This window comes from Parasteatoda tepidariorum, chromosome 4 (genome assembly GCF_043381705.1).
Source record: "Parasteatoda tepidariorum isolate YZ-2023 chromosome 4, CAS_Ptep_4.0, whole genome shotgun sequence".
In the NCBI taxonomy this organism is placed as follows: Eukaryota; Metazoa; Arthropoda; class Arachnida; order Araneae; family Theridiidae; genus Parasteatoda; species Parasteatoda tepidariorum.
In genome coordinates this window covers 55124248-55145459 of record NC_092207.1, presented here as the reverse complement: position 1 = coordinate 55145459, position 21212 = coordinate 55124248, and the positions used below count along the sequence as shown (strand labels likewise).

Here is a 21212-nt window from a genome sequence, read left to right as displayed (position 1 = left end):
ACTTTTCGAAAAAGATAAACTAAATATATTTTTCCAATTATCATAGTCTCGAGCAAATTTTTTTTTCATTAGTTTAGGAAACTTGGCCTTACTTTTTTAAAAACGGGTTTCGCTCTTATTATTTTAACCAAAATCACAGAAAATTTTTATTTTATCTCTGAAATGCATCATTTTAAAAAATTGATACATTTTAATTTTTCCATTTCTCTTAAGCCCAAAAGCGTCTTACTTAATAGAGATAATCTTTGTTGAGCCATTTATGGCAAAACAAATGATTTCTTGCAAGCGCGATAAGTTTACCGTTACGTTATGTTCCTTAAAAAGAGGAAATAATTTCTTCACCTAAACCAACAAAAGTGAAATCGTGTTATGATATTATTTTATTACCCATTTACTGATTCTATTTTCACATTTACTCTATTTTATTCCTTTTATAGTATAAATTCTACAATTTAAGGCTTACAGAAATTTTTCTGTAAAATTCTTCCTAAGTCAAATAATTTGTTTAGGTTAGTCAATTTCCAAAGCAAAATAGCTAAACTTTCAACTCTTATATACAAAATATAATTCTGTTTATTTTCATTTAATCATAAATTAATAAATACCCCTTATAGGAACTAACTTACCTGTGGATTGTGGCCAAATATTGTGTGATATGGCTAATGGTGGATCTACCGAAACTAAATTTCTTAATTCTTCAGCCACAAATCTAAATAATAAGCCGCATTATTTATAGCTGGATTCATCTGAATCTATAATCTGCCAAAGATTTCTGCTCACAGAACTGCAGTTTTGCTTGAAGCAAAGCCTCTTGAATCGCATGTCACGGCTTTGAAAGATTGTCCACTTCTTTTATAAATGTTTTGATTTTGTTGTCAAAGTTTAAATCATATTCTACTAACTACATTAGCGTTTTTAACGCACGGGATTTAGCAAAATCTTTCTTCATTTCAAGTTTGATATTTTTTTTCCACGGGTGAATGCGTATTTCACTAGAGCTGGCGCATGCGCACTTCAAGAGTGCATGCTGTAGCTCTTCCTTTAAATCTTACGCACGAGCTCGTATGGAAGCTAACGCAAATTTGCAAAATCTCCCTAATATTATGTATGAAATATTTCTTGTGCAGATACTACAGCAATATAAATTCTCAAAGTAAAATATCTTTATTAAAGTCTTCTTCTTTTTTTTATTTATTTGAAATCAAAAATAAATCCTGTTGGACTGTTGGGTTTCGATTGTTGTCAAAGTAAGGAAAAGAGTCCTCTTTTTTTTTCTTCTTTTTTTTTTTTGAAATCGAAAAAAATACCTGTTGGACTGTTAGATTTCCGATTGCTGTCANGCATGTCACGGCTTTGAAAGATTGTCCACTTCTTTTATAAATGTTTTGATTTTGTTGTCAAAGTTTAAATCATATTCTACTAACTACATTAGCGTTTTTAACGCACGGGATTTAGCAAAATCTTTCTTCATTTCAAGTTTGATATTTTTTTTCCACGGGTGAATGCGTATTTCACTAGAGCTGGCGCATGCGCACTTCAAGAGTGCATGCTGTAGCTCTTCCTTTAAATCTTACGCACGAGCTCGTATGGAAGCTAACGCAAATTTGCAAAATCTCCCTAATATTATGTATGAAATATTTCTTGTGCAGATACTATAGCAATATAAATTCTCAAAATAAAATATCGAAACATCTTTATTAAAGTCTTTTTCTTCTTTTTTTTTAAATCGAAAATAATTCTTGTTGGACTATTGGCTTTCCGATTGTTGTCAAAGTAAGGAAACGAATCTTTTTCTTCTTTTTTTTTCCAATGCCCACCTGGATATTGACCTAGGTCATACAGGTGCCTGAAGGGCAGATTTGTTGGCCACTCTTTCAGGTGCACTATATTAGGTGGGCCAGCTTTGCTCCCACAGTAAGGACAGATAGTACAGGGAAGGAAAGAACATCCATGCCTTGCCCGGGATTCGAACCCAGAACCTTTCTGATGGAAGGGCAGCTATCTAACCCCTACACAGACCGGTCAACAGGAAACGAATCTTCTTTTATTTATTTATTTATTAATTTTTTGAAATCGAAAATAATTCTTGTTGGACTGTTGGGTTTCTGATTGTTGTCAAAGTAAGGAAACAAGTCTTCTTCTTCTTCTTCTTCTTCTTTTTTTTTTTTTAAATCGAAAATAATTCCTGTTGTTGGACTGTTGGGTTTCCAATTGTTGTCAAAGTAAGGAAACAAGTCTTCCTCTTCTTCTTCTTCTTCTTCTTTTTTTTCTTTTCTTTTGAAATCGAAAATAATTCCTGTTTTACTGTTTGGTTTCCGATTGTTGTAAAAGTAAGGAAACGACCTGTAAGGACCTAAGTTTTTCGTTGTTAGATTTTGTCTATAAGAGACTTTGATCTAAGCACCAGCTAAAACAAATCAGATTAATTTTTTACAGTCACTTCCTCAGAAAAAAAAGTATTTATTTACAAAATAATCAACGGGGGTAGATTGATCCAGTACTTTCCTGGTTTGCTTTGCAAAAAGAAATATTAGCGAATATCCTCCTCGGGTGCAAAATTTTCTGTTTATATATTTTATTTAGTGTCAATTACTGACTGCGCAATCACCGTTCGCAAACTGCCTCTAACCTGATGTGATTCGAGAATTTATTATTTATTTTGTACGTGTCTTTTCGCTAATGGATTTTAATATTCATTTGCTGCGACGCATTTTCCCTTCTGTAACTTCCGCGTGGTGTGTTATGGGTTAAGACATATTGCCAACTCCACTATTCTAAACTGTCTGTCTCGCGTTGACACAGCGGCAACCATCCGGAGTTTTGTTGCTATAAAGGTGTTTCACTTCGCGGCATCAGAGAACTCAGGTGTACTAAAAAATAAATAAATTCTGAAAGAAGTTAAAAAGAAAAAAGTAACATCGAAAGTTAAAACACAAGTGTCATTTACTTGGAAGAGGACTGATGAAAAACCTCTAAATTTAGATACCTCTGCGATTTTTTTTTGTTACTCTTCCTCGTCTGCTAACTTCGTGAGTGTTTTGGATAATTTTTTTTATGAAGCCAAAGTTGGGCTACACTGAGATTGAATTCAAATCTTGGTATGCCAAGAATGGAGTTTAAGCTTGGCATGGTCATTAATTTGTTACGCCAAAGCGTGCCTGGTGATATATATTTCGAGGATGGGTTTAGAATCTGGCCCGTTTAACGGTAAATTAAATCTGTTTGGCAGTTGAGATGAAGATCTTGACTGAGAATTGTTACGTAAAGTTGAATTGAAGGTAAAATTGATTTGAAATTTACTTTTGTTTTGAAGATCTTCCTCTAGATAAACCTTAATGAGTCGGGAGTCGGTGAAAAATTACTTAAATTGTTTGACAGTCATGGCTGATTCAGTAGTTTTGATTGATTACAAACCAGTGGTAAGATACATCTTGAATCTTTATAGCCAAATTCCACATCAATTGCGCGAAAACTCTTTTGGTAAATGCAGTAAAATTTCGTGATTATGTGTTTAAAGGCCTTGATATGATATAACAAAATTTATAGAGTGAATTTTTCAACTTTGCTAAACGTAAAAATAGAGCAGAGGCGTGAATTTATTTGATTTTTTTTATATCTATATGCATAATTATTTTCAAATAACCTTTCATTATTATCGAAAGATTGACAATAAAATTTTCAACTAATTGTCTCCTCATTTGAATCAATCGTATAAAACAAAAAGAGACAAAAAATAAATAAATAAGAATTTGAAAAACCTTATAAATTACATATTTCTCCGAATATATTTATTTTTAATATTCTTATTTTGTTTATTCAATAGCAAGAAAAAATAAAAGGATTATCGAAAACTTTTTTGACAAAAAGAGTGCTAGCTGTAAAAGAAAATCTGTTTGAAATTTGTTCACACATAGCTTAAAAAGTTATACAACATTTTCTCTAATTCGGTGAATAAAATTTAATATGATGTACTATTTAATGAAAAACTTAGCTTAAATTTCAATATTTTAAACTTATTTTTCGAACGATGATGAAATAATTACAATTATGAAACTATATAATCTTTATCACATTAGTGTGTTTGATAACAACAAAAATTTGTTTTTTTAATTAAACTGTCTTTCAAAATCTTTTTATAGTTTAAGGACTAGGGGTAATATGTAATGATAAGCTTTATTTTCAATTTGTTAAGGAAAGTGGTTTAACTTTCAAAAAATTACGATTTTCATGTAGAATAAATTGCTTTTCCGTATTGAGCTTTTATCGAACCAATCCGTAAAGTTATAAAATACTTATCTGAAAACAGAAATAAATGAAAAAAAGGTGTCTTATTACTATATTGTTCTAAGTCTTTAATTATTATGCATTGATTTCCATTGGAAACATTTTTAGAGTTCTTTTACGCCTTTATTTATTATAATAAATCTTAAAATTTATAAAGGCAGACAATAAATGAAAAATCATTAAAATATTGTCAAACTTAATGTTAAAAGGAATTAATGATTACTAATGTATTAAAATTGGTTGAAATCAATAAAGACTTAATGAAAAGCTGAACCAGAAACACTCGTTGAAATAAGTTTACGTGGTAAGGCTACGTTTCGATTTCTACCACAGAATGCCGAAGGATTGTTTTTCGTTTTGGTGACGATTAATTCGTTTTGCTAAGTTCTGAAATTCAAAGACTGAATTAACAACCACCTAAAATGTATAAAATTATTTTTTTCCTGATATCATAAGTGTTGCGTTATTCTCTATTCAAAGTATGAACATTGTTAGACATTTTGGAATCATCTTGACTTGCAATAGCGCTCAAATTTGATGCATTCTTAACATGTTGAATTCCACGGGGGTCACCGGAGACCGGCGAAGTCAAGATTATTAGAAACACATAATTCGAGGAAAATTTTTTATTTTTTTTTAAAGATTATTATCGTTGCAAAAATGGTTTGAAGAAATTAATGCGATATAGTACACAACAAAAACAGTTTTATTTATAAACACAGAGATGCCTACTTGCCCCGGACAGCTAATAAATATTTTCAAGTGGTAGTTTATTAATTGTGATTCTTAGTTTAATAAATTCAATTTAATAGATTTTTATCCACCACTATTTCTAAACAATTCGTAGGGTTATATAATTCACCACTTTTGTCAGATATGTCATGCTAAACTTTTTAAAAAACTAGCAAAATCTGTCTTATATTTGCAAATTTAGTTTGTAGTTATTTACGGTGTGTCCAGACGGGCAAACCATGTAAAATTAGGGTGGCATTCAGCGTGTTAATACAGTACTTAGGAGAAAGATATTATTGCCTTACTTGATTACACGATAAAAAATGGTACAATTTGCCACCTTTTTTAGGTTGCAACAATTTTGCACCGTACAATGGTTCAAGGTATTGATAGCATGAATAAACAGTGAACCGTTTTTTTTCTTTAGAGTGTACGAGTAATAAAAAGGAAATGGTTTAAACTTATAGATAATAACTTCCTTCAACGCAACATGGATCTTTGCCCGGAATAGAGTTATCCTCGCAGCAGGCAGGTGCAAAGAAAATAATAAATAAATAAAAAAAAAATTTAGATGTCATAAAGATTACGAACAAAAAATAGGCATTCCCTTCCAGCGAAAAACCTTACAAACGCTCAGATTCGATAACATCCTTCAAGATAATATTCGCATCAGCGTTTGGTGTGATTTTTCCCTCCACTAGTGTTGACATTTCAGAGGAGGATAGACTCTTTTAAGATACTTCACTTTCTCAAGAAAAGATTAGCTCACGTTTAACACCTACATTTCGATATGTGATACTGAAGAAAAGGGTAAAATTGTGAGTTTTTTTATATATATATCTCGAAAAGAAAAAAGGGAAAAATCTGTTGGGGTTAAACGTGATATTTGAAACGGTGTATGAAATTCTGTGGAAAACGTGATTAACGGAGAAAAAAAGGGATTTTTTTTCCTCTATGCGATTTGGTATAGTTTTACAGAAAACTTTTCCTCTGGAAAAACCGTGGTAAATGAATTAAAATGCCAGATCATATTTTTCTTTTTTTTATTTCGATTTTTTCCCGTTTCCTATTAAAAAATGCATACTTTGATTTCACCATACGGATCTATAGACATATAAGTTGTACAATCCTTGTTCATAATTATGCACGAAAAAAATAAAAAACTCAGATAAAGTTAACGCTTTGCATGGTATTGTGTGTTAATTCTGGTAAAATAAAACCCTAATTCTGGTAATAAAATTGAATATATACGATATCTAAACCATTTATCTGGTAATTTTTGCTTTCATATGGTAACGGTTTACCTGAAATTCTTGTTTTCAAAATTGCTGTTCTTATTATCACACATTTAGTTGAAAATACAAAACTGAAAAGTAAATTTAACCGAATAAATAATTTTTATGAAAATGATCCAAAGCATCATGATAAAACTACCAAATTTTATCATATTTACCGAATTTTATACCGCATTACGAAACCGTATTTATCGTTAATAATTCTACCAAAACCATTACCAAAGCGTTTTGGAAAAAATTACTGAGCTTTTTTGGCGTTCCCCCAGAGCCAGAAATCCAGTAAATTGTACTGAATTCCGGTAGTTTTGATCATACTTTTTTTCTCAATGTGTATAGTTAACTAGTTATAAACAATATAAAGATTCTAAAACCATAACGGAATTCTGAAAACTTACGATGTATTCCTCCGCTTATGCAATGTTTTCGAGACGGTTTGTAAACAGAACAAACTTGATATTCACGAAAGTTTTATTATTGAGATTGTATTTAAATTAAAAGCTAGTATTACCATTCATAAGATTTTTCTGTACTTTATGAATTACAAAAAGTTGTAAACCATAAATCGATTGAGGGAAATTAATCTCTTGGTGTAAGGGTTTAATGGTATAAAAAATTCGATTATAAATAGCACAAGTGACATTGTAAACAGTACTAGTATAATAACAATATGTGATGGCGTATTTTTTAAGCCTAGATTTACAAATAAATTGGAAGTAATAATCCGGAAATCTTATTACGAAATTTAACCGCTAGGATCATCTGCGCTTAACTTAACCATCCATAAACTTAACCATCCTTAGGGTATAAGGGATATACTAGCAAAAATGACCAAATCAAAAATTGCAAAAAAGTATTGGGTATACCTAAATTGTTGAATTTCAAGTCACCTTTGTGGGGAGAAAAGAGCCGTATACTACTTTTAGGTATATAAAAGAGAAAAATACATGAAAAAAAAATATTAAAAACGAACCACAACATATACTAGTTTTTGGTAATATACTCATGTATGTAGCTTGATTTAAGCGTTCTTCTAAATAAGTAAATAAATAAATATCATGTGCTCTTTAGGTGCACGAACTTGTTTTTTTAAAACTAATTATTGATTTTTTCATTTTTGGAAATCTACCTTCGAAATGCTAAAATAACAACAATTTTAAAAATAATTATTTAATTTTTAGTGATCGAAAACGAAGTAAATGATTTGGAATTTTTTCTTATGTTTTGACCTGTTGAAAAAAGTCTTTCTGTATCAACTTTAAATTTATTGGTAGTTGAAACTTAGAAAAAAAGTAAATAAATCATTTTAAAATATAATTTTTATAATTATCAAATTGATTTTTCATTATAAATTAAAGTAATAAGGTAAGAGAAAATATAGTTATTTAGCTGTGTTATAATTCTTTTTTCTTACGTCTTAAAATAACAACAAAAACGTCTCGTGAATATACTTTAACTTGATATTTATTCTATTGAATTAACATATTTTCATATCACTAATTTTTGTTAACAATTCGTTGATCGGAACTCATTTCATTGTTTACATTACATGATATTTTTCAATATTTTTTAAAAAATATTTTTAGTAATTAATAACAAATTTCTCGTTTCATTTATTTGTCTTTGATTCTTAATTTTTAAGACCTATAATGTTTTGAAAATTAAATTAATTAAATAAAGTTTGTCACTCGACCCGCTGACTGTTGACTATCAATGGAATTGCAGACTTTTTCATTTAATTGTAATGTAAATTTTTCATGTAGTTATATCAATTCTACATATTATTTAGCATAATTGATTAAAGAAATAAATTATTTGCCATTAAAAAATAAAAAATTTTAAGGAAAAATTTAATAGTCTTATTATAAAATGGGTGTAAAGAAAGAGTCAGGAAAGAAACGAAACGAATAAATGTTATGTTTAACAGTTATAACATTATTAGTGAATATTTTGTTTAACTACCATCTTACGTACATTGCATATTTGAGTGAAAGTTAATATTTTTTTAAAATTTAACTCTACCATCTTATGCATATTACATATTTGATTGTAAATTAATATTTTTTGTTAATTTTTAACTCTACCATCTTATCTATATTGCACATTTAATTGTTAATTAATAATTTTATTTTTAAATCTACTATAGCATATAAATTGCATTTTTTAAAGTAAGTCACATTTTTTTTTTAATACTTTAACTATACCAACGTATGTTTATTTATCAAAAACTTTAAGGGTGCAAATCACATCGCTGAATAGTATACGAATAAGAACAAAGTTGAAAAGTAAATCAATCATAGTCTTTGCTTTTCGTCTGTTGATGAGTCAACGTCTTGAGCATCAATCAATCAAGCGGAATTTCGGTTTCTGCCTCTTTTTATCTTTCTTGTTCTTCATCCTCATCTTTCTTCCTCCAATGTGACTGTACACTTTGTCCCTATCAATAACAGTCCCAAAACATGAGGATGAACTAAACTGTTAAATTAAAATGGATTATAAATAAGATAAAGTGAGGTAAGTTATTTAAAGCTACGATAATAGGTTAAGAGTTTTAAATTGATGCACAAGCAATATTTTCAGTTTAACTATGCTTTATTTACTCAGATTTTTCAAACTAAATGAATAAGTAAATATATATATATATATATATATATATATATATATATATATATATATATATATATATATATATATATATATATATATATATATATATATATATATATATATATATATATATATATATATATATATATATATATATATATATATANGTTTATTTTATTAGTGTATATATATATATATATATATATATAAACACACTTGAAACTAATAAAAAAAATTAAATGAATAATTTTTGTAATTAAAAAATAAACTCTTAATCAGTTCAGTATTTTGCTTTTAATATATCCCATTAAAAATTATGTATAATTTCTCTAAATAGTTTCGTTTGTTTAAACAAGTTACATTTTTTAAATTTAAAATATTACTTATTTTTCGTAATGTAGTACACATCTTCATTAGATTCACATCTTTCGTGCTTAACAAAAATTAACTATTCCTAGCATTAAAAACTCTGGGAATGTCTTTAAATCGTGCAAAATGGGAAAGTTTTTTACTCCTGCTATAGAAAATGTGAGAATTAAGTTTTCTTGTTTTTCAGGATCAAATTACGGAATACCAGTCTTAAATTTATTTTTTGGAGCAGACTTTTATTATGAGATCAAAATATTCGATTTTTAGCATCCTGAGACTAAAATTTTAAACTTTTAGTATTTTGAGATTAACACATTTGACTTGATGCTTTCGCAATTAACAAAATAAGTATTTCAAGTTAGATAAATTTATTTTTAGGTCCTTATAATTTTTATTTCAATTTAAATTTATTACACAAGTGCTTATATATTCCAAATTAAGTGTCATTAATTTTCAATTAAGAATGTGTGCAACTAAGAAAATATAAATTGTAGTATATGAAGGATCTTTAAAGTGTTTTGACAAAATATTAGTAACGCATGAACTCTATTTTTGACTGAAATAAATTTATAACAACTAAAAATTGCATTCCAAATACTGTCGTTGATAGTTTTCATTTTTAATTTTAATTTTCATTTTTTTCCTTTTCTGTTATTCGACGACATCAGTTTGTCACCTATAATATAAAATTACTTACGCCCAAAAATTATTTGTTTGTTGAATTTACGTACTGACTTTTTTTTTTATCTATTTAACTGATTAATATATAACATTTGTTTGTGAAAATAATTTGAAAAATAGAGAAAATTTAAAGCATGGAATACTGTAATCAAAAATTTTTAACAATAGATTTTGAAGATAATAAATGGTTTATTTCATCCTATTTTGATACACTGGAATAAATTATGTTCCAGGAATATATTATTTATGGCAATAAATAATATATTCCTGGAATATATTCCTGGAATATTCCTTCATATAAATATTTATTATATATATATAAAAGCCCTTTCTCGATGATTTAAAAAATTTTATGCAACATTTTATTTATTTTGCAGTGATTAAAGGTAATTTCTACGATCATTTTAATTCAATTTAGGTACGATTTGCGATTATAAAGTGTTTCAAGGCTACCTTTTTCTGTTTATTTAAACGGATATTTAATTCCAATCGGTATACTACTTTGTATGGCAATAGTTTGCAAGTAGAATTAAATTTGGACATATTTCTGATAGAAAATACGAAAATGTTAAAATTGTTTAGATTTCAGCGATGAGGGAAAACAAACCTAAAGGGTAATATTATTATTATTTTAGAATTCATGCATTTCAGGTGATTCCCAGTCATCATTACCGAACACCCAAGAGGATGAGGCAATTATCATTGGCTTGTACAGCCTTAAATGACTTAAACAAACCATGTTTTTACAGCCCTAGAAGGCTATTCAAGTATTTAAACCTAAACATTGATTTAATTAAAGGATCAATTATCGTTCACGATTTTCAGAAGCTCTAGATTCTTTCTACATATCCAGGGAACAAATTCTATTATTCGAAATAATTGAATAATTACATTTTACGATTCATCTAACAATTGCCGGATATTAAACGACGTATATTAAGAAAATACCTCCAAGAAAGAGCGGCCTGCCCTCTAAACACGCGTTTTAAGAAAATTGCTGGCCCAATAAATACTTCTTTTTACTTTTACAAAACAATGTGGTTGGTAAAGTGAAAAGAATATATGACTGCACGGTTGCAGTTAAAGGGAGTTCCTAATCGGCTAGGCGTGATATTACCATTTGGCTATCCAGACCTTCTTTTTTGGAAACTAATTGTTTTCCGTGACATCTGTCAAAATGGGAGCTGTGAAGTTGCTTTTAGTACGAAGGATTATTTTATTACTAACAAAACAGAAGAGGTTCTGTGTTTTTTTGCGAACGGAAGTGTAAGTTTAATGATAGGGTTAAAACTAAACATTTCTCGAAACTTGATAATACTTTTTTCAACACCTTTTGCTAGTAATCGTTTGGTTTAAGTGGCTGAGATAGATAGTCACGATTTAAACTTTGGAATTAACTATTTTTATTCGTCTAAATCAATTAATTTCTTGTCGTTTTGGAGCAATTCTTTAATTTCTGTTTCTCGGTATCTTTTAATTCCTTGATTACAATTTCTTGATTCTGATTAATTTTTTCATATTTTGATTGCTTGATTTTAGAGATATTTCTATTATCGATATTGATATCGATATTAAGAGTTTACCATTTATATAATCTTTCACTGAGAAAATTAGAAAAAATATAATAAAAACTACAAGAATACGGTAAAATTTACCTTGTGTCTGTCTCTATGAGAACACCAAAAAGAAAACGGTAAACAGAAGTGCTTTGATGAAATTAACAATAAAATATGCTTTCATAACACGTGATAAAATCAGGTAAATGTGGTTAAATTTAGTAATTTTAATATATTGTCTTAGAACATGGCATAAAAACGATTTATTCGGTTAAGTTTATCTTTCAATTCTGCATTTTTTAATAAATGTGTGGTAATGCGAATTATAATTTTGAAAACCAGAATTTTCTGTAAGCTATTACCATATGAAAGAAAAATAACAAAAATAAAGGTTTAAATACCGTATATTTCAATTTTGTTAACCAGAAACGTCATGACCATACAGTACGGTAATTTTACCAGAATTGTTTTCTTTGTGCTTAAAATCAAAAGGATAATATACGAATTATATACATACACTCTATAACAAAAAAATCGACGCACCAAGAAGCAATCATCCGATTGCTTTGAAATTNTGAACACTAAGGTTATGTTGTGGTTGAGATGTGTCTTGTTAAGTGAACCATGGAATGTGGCTTAATTATTTTATCTAGTTGGGACATATATCGTTAGAGATAGGGAATACTAGGCTCTATTGTGTTACGAAGTTCTGCGATATTGCTATCAGTGAGTTAATGAGAGTTTCGTATTTCACCAGTCCAGGGTCACCAACAGAGGAGTGCAAGACACAGGAAAATCCTCATGTACTTAAAGAATAGAGTAAATATGGAGAATGGAAATTTCAACGCTGAAATTCAAACCACCGCTCAGCCGGTCATAAAAATAACAGATTAGCCTTTTCTGATAAAGTATGTGCACACATGCAAGGAGCAAGACTTCATAAGATATTCACCACACAATCACTAAGATTATTAGGCAATTGCTGTTGTGTTAGGCATCTTATAATAGAAAATAAAAATATGAATTCGTAATCCTTATTACACTGTTTAGCTTTCAGCTTTTGAAGAACGCGTGTTTGATTTTCATTGGCTGTGTGTTTAGTTGCTTTATCCGTATCAGGTGTAAACAGTCAATAAACGATTTTTCTCACAGTTAACTGTTGGAATAGCATTTTTAATGGTTATTTGTGTTTTTTGGTCGAATAGGATAAAATGACAATTAAACAAATTGTTATTTAACCATTTTTTTCCGTGATGGTTTTTACAGTGTAGTGACAATGAGTGAGAAGATGAGAAAGTTATGTTTAAAAAGGATCCTTTTTAGGAAAGAAAAAGAAATCGTTTAATTTAATAATGAGGAAATTGTTTTTCCGTTTGTAAATTTTTTTTATCATGGTTATAAAAATGTAACACAAAGAAATATCGGAAATGCTATAAAGAGACTAATTTTTTTACTGTGAAATATGAAGTTTTCTTACTGTGAAATATGAAAAAAAAAAATCATCTAATATTTCCAATAAGGTGAGAAAAGGAATTTTAAAACATGTTATTTTGCAGAAAAGTAGAAATTGTTTGCTCATGAAAAATTGTTTTAAAATAAAATAAATCAAGTACAATAAATCAAATAAGCTATATGAAAGAAAATTGCGTTAAAAGAGACGTAAAATAAGATATTTAAACGCTTTTAAGATCGTAGTAATACTAAGATGAGAGAATTTTTTCACGTCTATAACTTGCAATTTGCAAGAAAATTGAATATTAAATAACTTTTCTTTTGAACAAAATATTAATTACTAAATTTGTTTATTTAATATTGGGTAAAAGTAACTTTTGAGTTGACAATAAAGAATTAGTGTTGTTTTATAAATCAATTTGTGGGGAATATTTATAAGATTGCTATAATCTAATGTTTAGCTGTACGCAACCTATATTTTATTTTTATTTCACTTTATTTTTTTTTTTTTAAGGTAGTAGCTTTAATGTTCTCATCTGTTTTGAAAGTAAGGGAACTAAAGTAAGGGATTTTTGAAAGTAAGGGATTTGAAAAGAAGAAATTATGAAATTTAAACTCACCATTTCAAAATTCACGTTTTTGACTAAAGCATTTTCTGTGAAATGCTCCGAAAGAGCATTATCAAATTTTGCAAATTATTGTTATGATATGTTTGAGGATGCAAATTTGCCAAATATATAAAGTTTAATGCTGCATATCGATTACCACAGTTGATTCGGCTACACATCATAAATAAAAGGAGTATGAACAAGAGAGTTCTCAATTGTTACCTGGAATCGAATCCAGGAAACCTAGATGAAAAATAAGTGCAATAATCCGTCTTACATTCTTTTATACAATCCAAACAGATTTAAAATCAGATGAAATTGTTAAATAATGCACTGAGACAAGGAAGAAAATTTGTCAATCGTTTGAGATTTTGCATTTTGGGACGATAATACGAAATAATGATCAAGGATAACGAAATACAACTCAAGAATTGCTGATTCGTCAAAAATGGGAGTTATATTTCTGATAGTGCATATGAGGTTGTTTAAATTAAAAATTAACCAATCAATGTTAAAAAATCTCTCAAAGTTAAATCTCTCGATGTTAAAAAATAGTTAGGGCCGATTGTCGCTGTTTTGGTTGTTCAACTTAATGTTGCGTTTTGTTTTGCTACGAAAACACCATAAGACCTACGAATTTGAAATTACGAGAGCCTATAGAAAAAAGAACAGGGGGTACGATGAAATAAGAAAAATTTCTTACTATTTCATTTCAGCTATATTAATATTTTAGTTGGTGAATTATTAATTGTTAAAATTGAAGGTGAAAATACAACAATTATTCGGTCTGCATCCAGCTGAAATAAAATTATGGAGTTAAAATTTGACGTGCAAAACGAGTTCTTCTTAACGTGAACTTCAAGATAATTTTGTTTCGAAATTTCAGTTTGTTCGAAAGTTATTGTAACTCTTAACGCTTTTTCGTGATTTTTTCTGCTTTTTTTGCTCTAAATATTGACTATTTTTCCATTGTTGTGGAAAAATTTTCTTTCACAATTTCTCTTTATTTTATAAGCTCGCGATCGAGTAGATGTCTATCAAAAATAGAAAATTAAATAAATAAATAAAAACAAAGGAGAGAGAGAGTACATGTTACCAGATAAAAGTATATAATGTAAAAAAACATTTAATAAAATGAAATGTAATAAAAGTAATGGTATAATTGGTGTCTAGTGACTGGTATATCGTTCTCTGTTTGATTGGTATAAAATTATTTCTCATTTATTTCTTCTCATTGAGTCATACAAACCGTATTCTTTAGGTTAACACGAATAAGATGATAGCAAGCTTCAACAACAAAATCGACCAGTAGTCAACAGTTAAAAAATAAGTTATCTTTCACAGTTAAAGCTTGTGTTCCACATAGTACGAAATTTCAGTGCAATCAATTGCACCATGAAGGTACTTCTCGATCATATTTAACAATTTATGGTGCAACTTAAATAAAACAATTTTTCATTTAACCTAACTATGGCGCAATTCGAAACTTTGCACTAAGTATCAGTTAAACATTTGCCGAGTTTTTTTTAAAGTGTACATAAAGCTACTGTAATCGTATGATTTTAAAACAAAATGTTCTGTGCTTTTTGTGGAAAATATTAACATTTAAGGAAAAAGCAAACAATGTTAAATGAAAAGCAATTACGGCAGATAGGGTAAGTGGATCCTGATAGTTTTTATTTTTTCAATACATTAAAAATGGCAACGAAAAAAAATATAAGATTTAAATGGAATAATTTCAGAGTCGTTTTGTTATAATTAATTCTCAAGTTTTTATTTTCTTCATAAAATAGGTCACGTGAAAGTTCTTATTTAGAGAGAAATAATTTAAAAGAATCAGGTTGGGCAAACTTTTAAAACCAAAATTTATGTAGATAATTATAAAAAAATAATCAGTTTAGTTTCTTTTTGCGTGTTATTTACAAATAAATTCTCGAAACAGTTATATTTTAAATCCTAATGTTCCATTCTTTCGATCATCCAACCTTTCCAATTATAAATGTTCCAAGAAATAAAATTATGAACACTTGTAACTACTATCTACTTTAATACCAAAAACTATGTCTGTGTATTTGTGATGCTTATTTTAAATCAATGAGATATGGTTAAAAAAAAAACTTTATTTCAGTCTTTCACGATTTTTATGTTCCCCGTGGTCGCATTCAAAACTAGTCTTGGAGATCCTGTAATAAAATTAATAATAGGCTCTCATTAAAAATTGTTTGGAGAAAGTGATATTTTTCACGACTGCGGGATCATCAAAACAAGGTTCATTTACATTTAGGGGGAAATTTGCAAATCTACTTGTTTGATGATAAAGAGATTGTTTGTTTTAAAGACATTTGCAAGCGTAATATTATTCTTATCGTGTGAATAAATAGCAATATATATTTTAATAAACCAATTTTTAAGTGTTATGTATGCATTTAGGAATGGCATTTTTTTCAAAAAGTAATTCAAATAATGAATTTTTACGTCTTATATACGCATTTTACGTGATCCACTGCTTCCTTAAATCACTTTATTAGAGTTATATGCAATATAACGAATTTTACATAAAACGATAATTTTTTGTAATAATTACACTGACGTGGAACGAATAAACCTATGTTTTTTTTTATTCGATGCATTCGAAAGTTTTTACCGTTTTTTTTTCTGCAGAAGTTATTGGTCTAAGTGTTCGTAATGATTAGATAATTAATTTAATTAGAAGAGCTTAAGGAAAGAAAGGTTTTAGGGTTATTTTTGAAAAAAGTTAAGATTTCCCGGTAAGGATCTGATATTGATTTTATTTAACTATATAATTATATATCATCGATTTTGTCTAGTGGATTCCTCCCAATGGGCGAAGGTATTAAGTTAATACACAATTTTTGCTTGCTGTTACTTGTTTCTAAATAGCACTTAAGTTTTATTGCAGCTAGAATTTTTGTAAAGTTGCATCTGGCAACTGCGGCGTAAACAAATGTGAAATGAAAAACGCTGTTATCGACATTTTTTAAGAACAAAGTTGTGTCTTGCTAGGAGCTATCGCAGACATTTTGGTCTCAGAAAAGGGATTTTAACCACCGTTAAGGACTGTTTTCGGAGTGGGAGAATGTTCTGAACTCATTTGACAAAAAATAACAATCTTTAAAAGCTTCTTTTTTGGTAGCATATTAGGTAGGCGATTGTTATCATTCAATTTAAATGAGTGTAAGGAATTTTTACATTTCTCCCAACATCCGTCGACAAAAAATTAAGGCAAGACATACTCCTCATTTCCTATTTTCAGCATGTAAACTTAAAATTTAATTTACACAAAAGATGTCAAAAGATGTATAAGATGTCACAAAGAACCTGCAACCTCCCCATAATGACAGGTCTTTTCGGCCAATCGTTTGTCACACATATCTTTAAGGAATACATAATAATGCTCTACTCTAATAACAATAATCTCACTTGTAAGTCAGGGTTCGAATTAATTGTATTTAACATGGTTCTATGGAAAGAATTCTTCACTCCATATACTCATACAATTTTTTTCTCTTCCTATTTCAGGGTTTTGGGCGATGACGAAAAAAAGCCTTTCATCGAAGAAGCTGAGAGGCTAAGGTGCAAACACAAAAAAGATTACCCCGACTACAAGTATCAACCCAGACGCAGAAAACCACCAAAGAGTTCCTCAACTTTCATATCACAGGAAAAGTCTTCTTCCGTTGACCACCTAACTGCTACAGCACCGGAGCCCTGCCAGCCGGAGCCCCTGCACGAATCCTCCAAGTACTATTCTTCAGCCCTGCACGGTTCCAGTCGAACTTCCGGCTCTCCTCCCACCCCACCAACGACGCCCCTGCAAGCTGGGGCGGCTGGCTCTAGATATTCTACACAGCACCATCTTAGAGAAGATCACCCGTCGCAACACGTAGGCCATAGCATATCAGAACTCACTAATAGAGGTAAAAAGGAAGGAACTATATATTATTCGGGATGTTACGAAACTAATGGTCACAAATGCAAACTTGCTAAAATAAACAACTTTCCCTTTACAACGTGGGGTCGGAAAACAAATAGTGAACCACACCTTGACCCTCATGAAAATGGAGATTGCATCAACGATTAATAATAACGAATTTTAAAAAAATCTTAATTGTTGAAATCTCTACAACAAATTGAATAAGAGACCATCTGCTATAACATGAGAGACCACTAGTTGTCAAATGAGAGATCACTTGCTGAACAATACAGGAGTGACTATTAGCTGAACCATTCAGACGTTGAGAGATTCCAGGCATTTCTTCCAATGCTTGCTCTTTGAAGTTAATTCGATCGGTCTTGCTAAAACATGCATTGGAATCGCTCATAGTTAAATACTACAAGTTCAGCTACCCCGCATATAAGTGCATATCAGTCTTCTTTGTACTCTATTCCTAGTCAAATAGCAGCTGAATGAGGGGTTCTGCGGAAGGTGACGTTTCACCCACTTCTCTTATAGTTAGCCCCTTGCTTTGCGCCCCCCACATTGTACTCTGAAAGTTGTTTGCTTTTGCAAGTTATGTCACCCTCAGGGACTAATATAGGGGATATCTTTATATCTATAGTCACCCTTTACAGATAAAACCAATAGTTTTGTAACGCCTCTGAATAATTTTCTTGTATTTTAAATTTTAGAGATTTTATATGTGTAATAGAGAGAAATATTCGCTTTAGTGGTTGCTTGTCTACTATCAGCCACTATATATTTTCTTATCAAATCTGCTTGCATGTCTGCTTTTAGCCACCGCTTAAGCGAATCATAATATCATGTAGTATTGAACAGTGCTGTTCGCTTATGACGATAGGCTTTAGGAACATGTATAATTAAATATAATATATTACAAATTATGTTTAACTGTATTAGCTTTTTCCTTTCTTTAGAAGAAAAAAAAGAATTTTTTTCCCCTCATCATTACCTTATGTCAGGACAACAAAAATTAATTCCGACCACTGTGATAAATACCACTGTTAAGGGTCGATCGTTAGAGCAACGAATCTTATCGAAATTTGGATGCAATGTTATGCAATCCTATAATAGTTACATAAACAATATTATCCTTGCTACAGTGATATTGTTAACGAAATTATGCAACATTACTTGAGATGATATTTCTAAAATTTAACGAGCATTTTTCTTTGTTTTTTTATGTTCCACTTACTGGAGTTTTTAGTTAATTTTAAATAATTCAGTACATAACATAATATATTTATCTTTCCAGAATCAATATAACTTGTATTTCTTATTATTTAGAATCTTCATGTAGCCTAAGGACTGCACAAACGTTAAATTACATAGTTAAATCGTTGAGTTATTGAACTGTATATAATATTTTATAAGATCCACATTTGTCTCTAGATTTGAAATTCTGCAATCGACTATCAAAAGTGAATTACAGAAATTACCTCAAAAAATCTCAATAAAAAACAGACAAGCATTAAGCCGCAATTACTCAAACTTCAAATAAAATTATCATTCTTATTTATGAATCTTATACTTTAGCTTCTGAGGATAAGGTTTATGAGTAAAGTTTTTATTAATCGTTCTGTAAATAAAGTTTGAAGTCTTATGAATAATGCTTATAAATTTTTAAAACATAAAAATATTAATAATTAACCTAAAATTATTGTGATTGTATTGCTAATCTACGTTACTACGGTATTTTTTTGCGCATATAATTCTAAGTAATACAATTTTATTAATGCAATTTTATATATTTAGTTCTTTCTCTAATAATATTTCTAATGTCTATAGACCAACACGGTTTCTAAATGGCAAGTAATTGCTACAATCTTGCCACATTGCTAAAACATTCTCAGAAAAATTGGTTCAATGTTAAACCGTAATATTGGTACTTGGAACTGTAATAAGGTGCAAATTTGCAGTGCGTATTATTCTTAATTAAGATTCAAAGGGAAAAAAATGTAAAGGAAATTATATTTCTTGCTCATTAAGATTTTACTCAATATTCCAAGTAATTATTCAGCCTTGTTAACCTCCTTCCTTTTTAACCTATTGGGATTTGCATAAGAGCAATTTTTGTATTTAAGATGACAATTCACTACCAGAAGAATCAATTCAACATTAGACCATATTAACGAGCAATCAAACTGAAAAATTACAATATATGGTTAAATTTAACATCACGTCACATTGCGGCAAATATGTATGACAGTACGATTTAACAAGCTTCAAAATTTTTTAACAGTGTAAAGTTAAACGCATGTACTGTAAGGTGTGCAAAATCTTTCAATTAGAGAGATTTTCCATCTCTTCTGTCAATTTTTACCTTTAATTTAATTAAACCAAATTGCGCAAGCATGATATGATTACTTGATAAGTGTAGCTGTGTAGATCTAGTTAAGCTGGAGGAAGATGTTAACAGGACGTTGAAGGGTGCGAAATACTTTATATAGAGAAACTGCAATCGTATGTTTGATTCCGTTCACTTTAACACGATTGCAATCCAAAAAACTGTTGCAAAAGAAAAATATTTTTATTCTTTATTATCTCTCTATTAGAGAGATTTTCCATTTCTTCTGTTAAATTTCACCTTTAATTGAATTAAACCAAATTGCGCAAGCATCATATGATTACTGATAAGTTGCGCTGTGTTGATCTAGTTAAGCTGGTGGACGATGTAAACAGGACGTTGAAGGGTGCAAAATCTCTCATATAGAGAAACAGCAATCTTATGTTTGATTCCGTTCAGTTTAACATGGTTGTAATCCAGAAAACTGTTGCAAAATAAAAATATTTTTATTCTACATTTAATTAGTAAATAAGCGCAAGATCTTGCAGCATTTTTATTTCAAGGAGAGGAGGACAAACTTGAGAAAGTTCAAGCAAAGAGTGCTAATTATTCATTTTTGTTCCTAATTTGTTTTCCTATATAACGAAAAAAAAATTTGAAAGTGCTCGTCAAATTGATATTTAATCACTTCTCCTGATCTATTTTTTTTTGTCTTAAGATCTATTGTTTATAAAAAGACGTCATTTTATTTTTCGTCAAATAGTCAAGCACATGGCACAAAAGAAATCTCTGTCTTCCCACCTAGGGTGGAGCCAAGGAATATCAACTTTCTGCAAGAGGTGGCTCTTGACGCTATCTTCGGATCAAGAACTTAATTGTTCGGCGATTTTATTTGATAAGTCTCCTCATCACGACGTCATAAGAACTCTAAAGACGATAGCAAGTAGGAAGGGTGACTTAAAAAAACAAGGATCGAATATTGGAATCGAATTTCCTGGTGAATCCGGGTTGACAAGCTAAGACTCAAACCAGTCAGAAAGATCTGTTTTCGGTGCAGTTGGGTGGGGTCTTTCCACACAATTGAGAAATCTTCCCAAATGAATATTAATTTCCCAATGGAATTTTTTTCTCCATACTTATGAATACAGTGTTGTGTGGTGTTTTAAAAGACAAAGAACCATTCTGTAAAATAGTCTGAGCACTTAAGCAACAGTAGCCTTTAATTGCTGATAAATTGAAATAATTAGATTGTTTGGCTATAGTGTAAAATAACCTTAGTAGGCAGCAGAATATTTTATTTACAAATATGAAATTAAAAAAAAAAAAAAAAAAAAAAAAAAAAAAAAAAAAAAAAAAAAAAAAAAA

The 21212-nt window shown here is 29.5% G+C and overlaps 1 protein-coding gene across 1 annotated transcript in view; it reads left to right on the top strand.

Moving 5' to 3' along the window:
• Nucleotides 1–21212, top strand: part of LOC107444744 (transcription factor SOX-8) — a 70632-nt gene that overhangs the window by 45489 nt on the left and 3931 nt on the right. The window contains exon 2 of the mRNA XM_016058966.3: nt 17122–17519. Within this exon, the coding sequence (XP_015914452.1) occupies nt 17122–17519 (398 nt within the window). The remainder of the gene's footprint in view (nt 1–17121; nt 17520–21212) is intronic.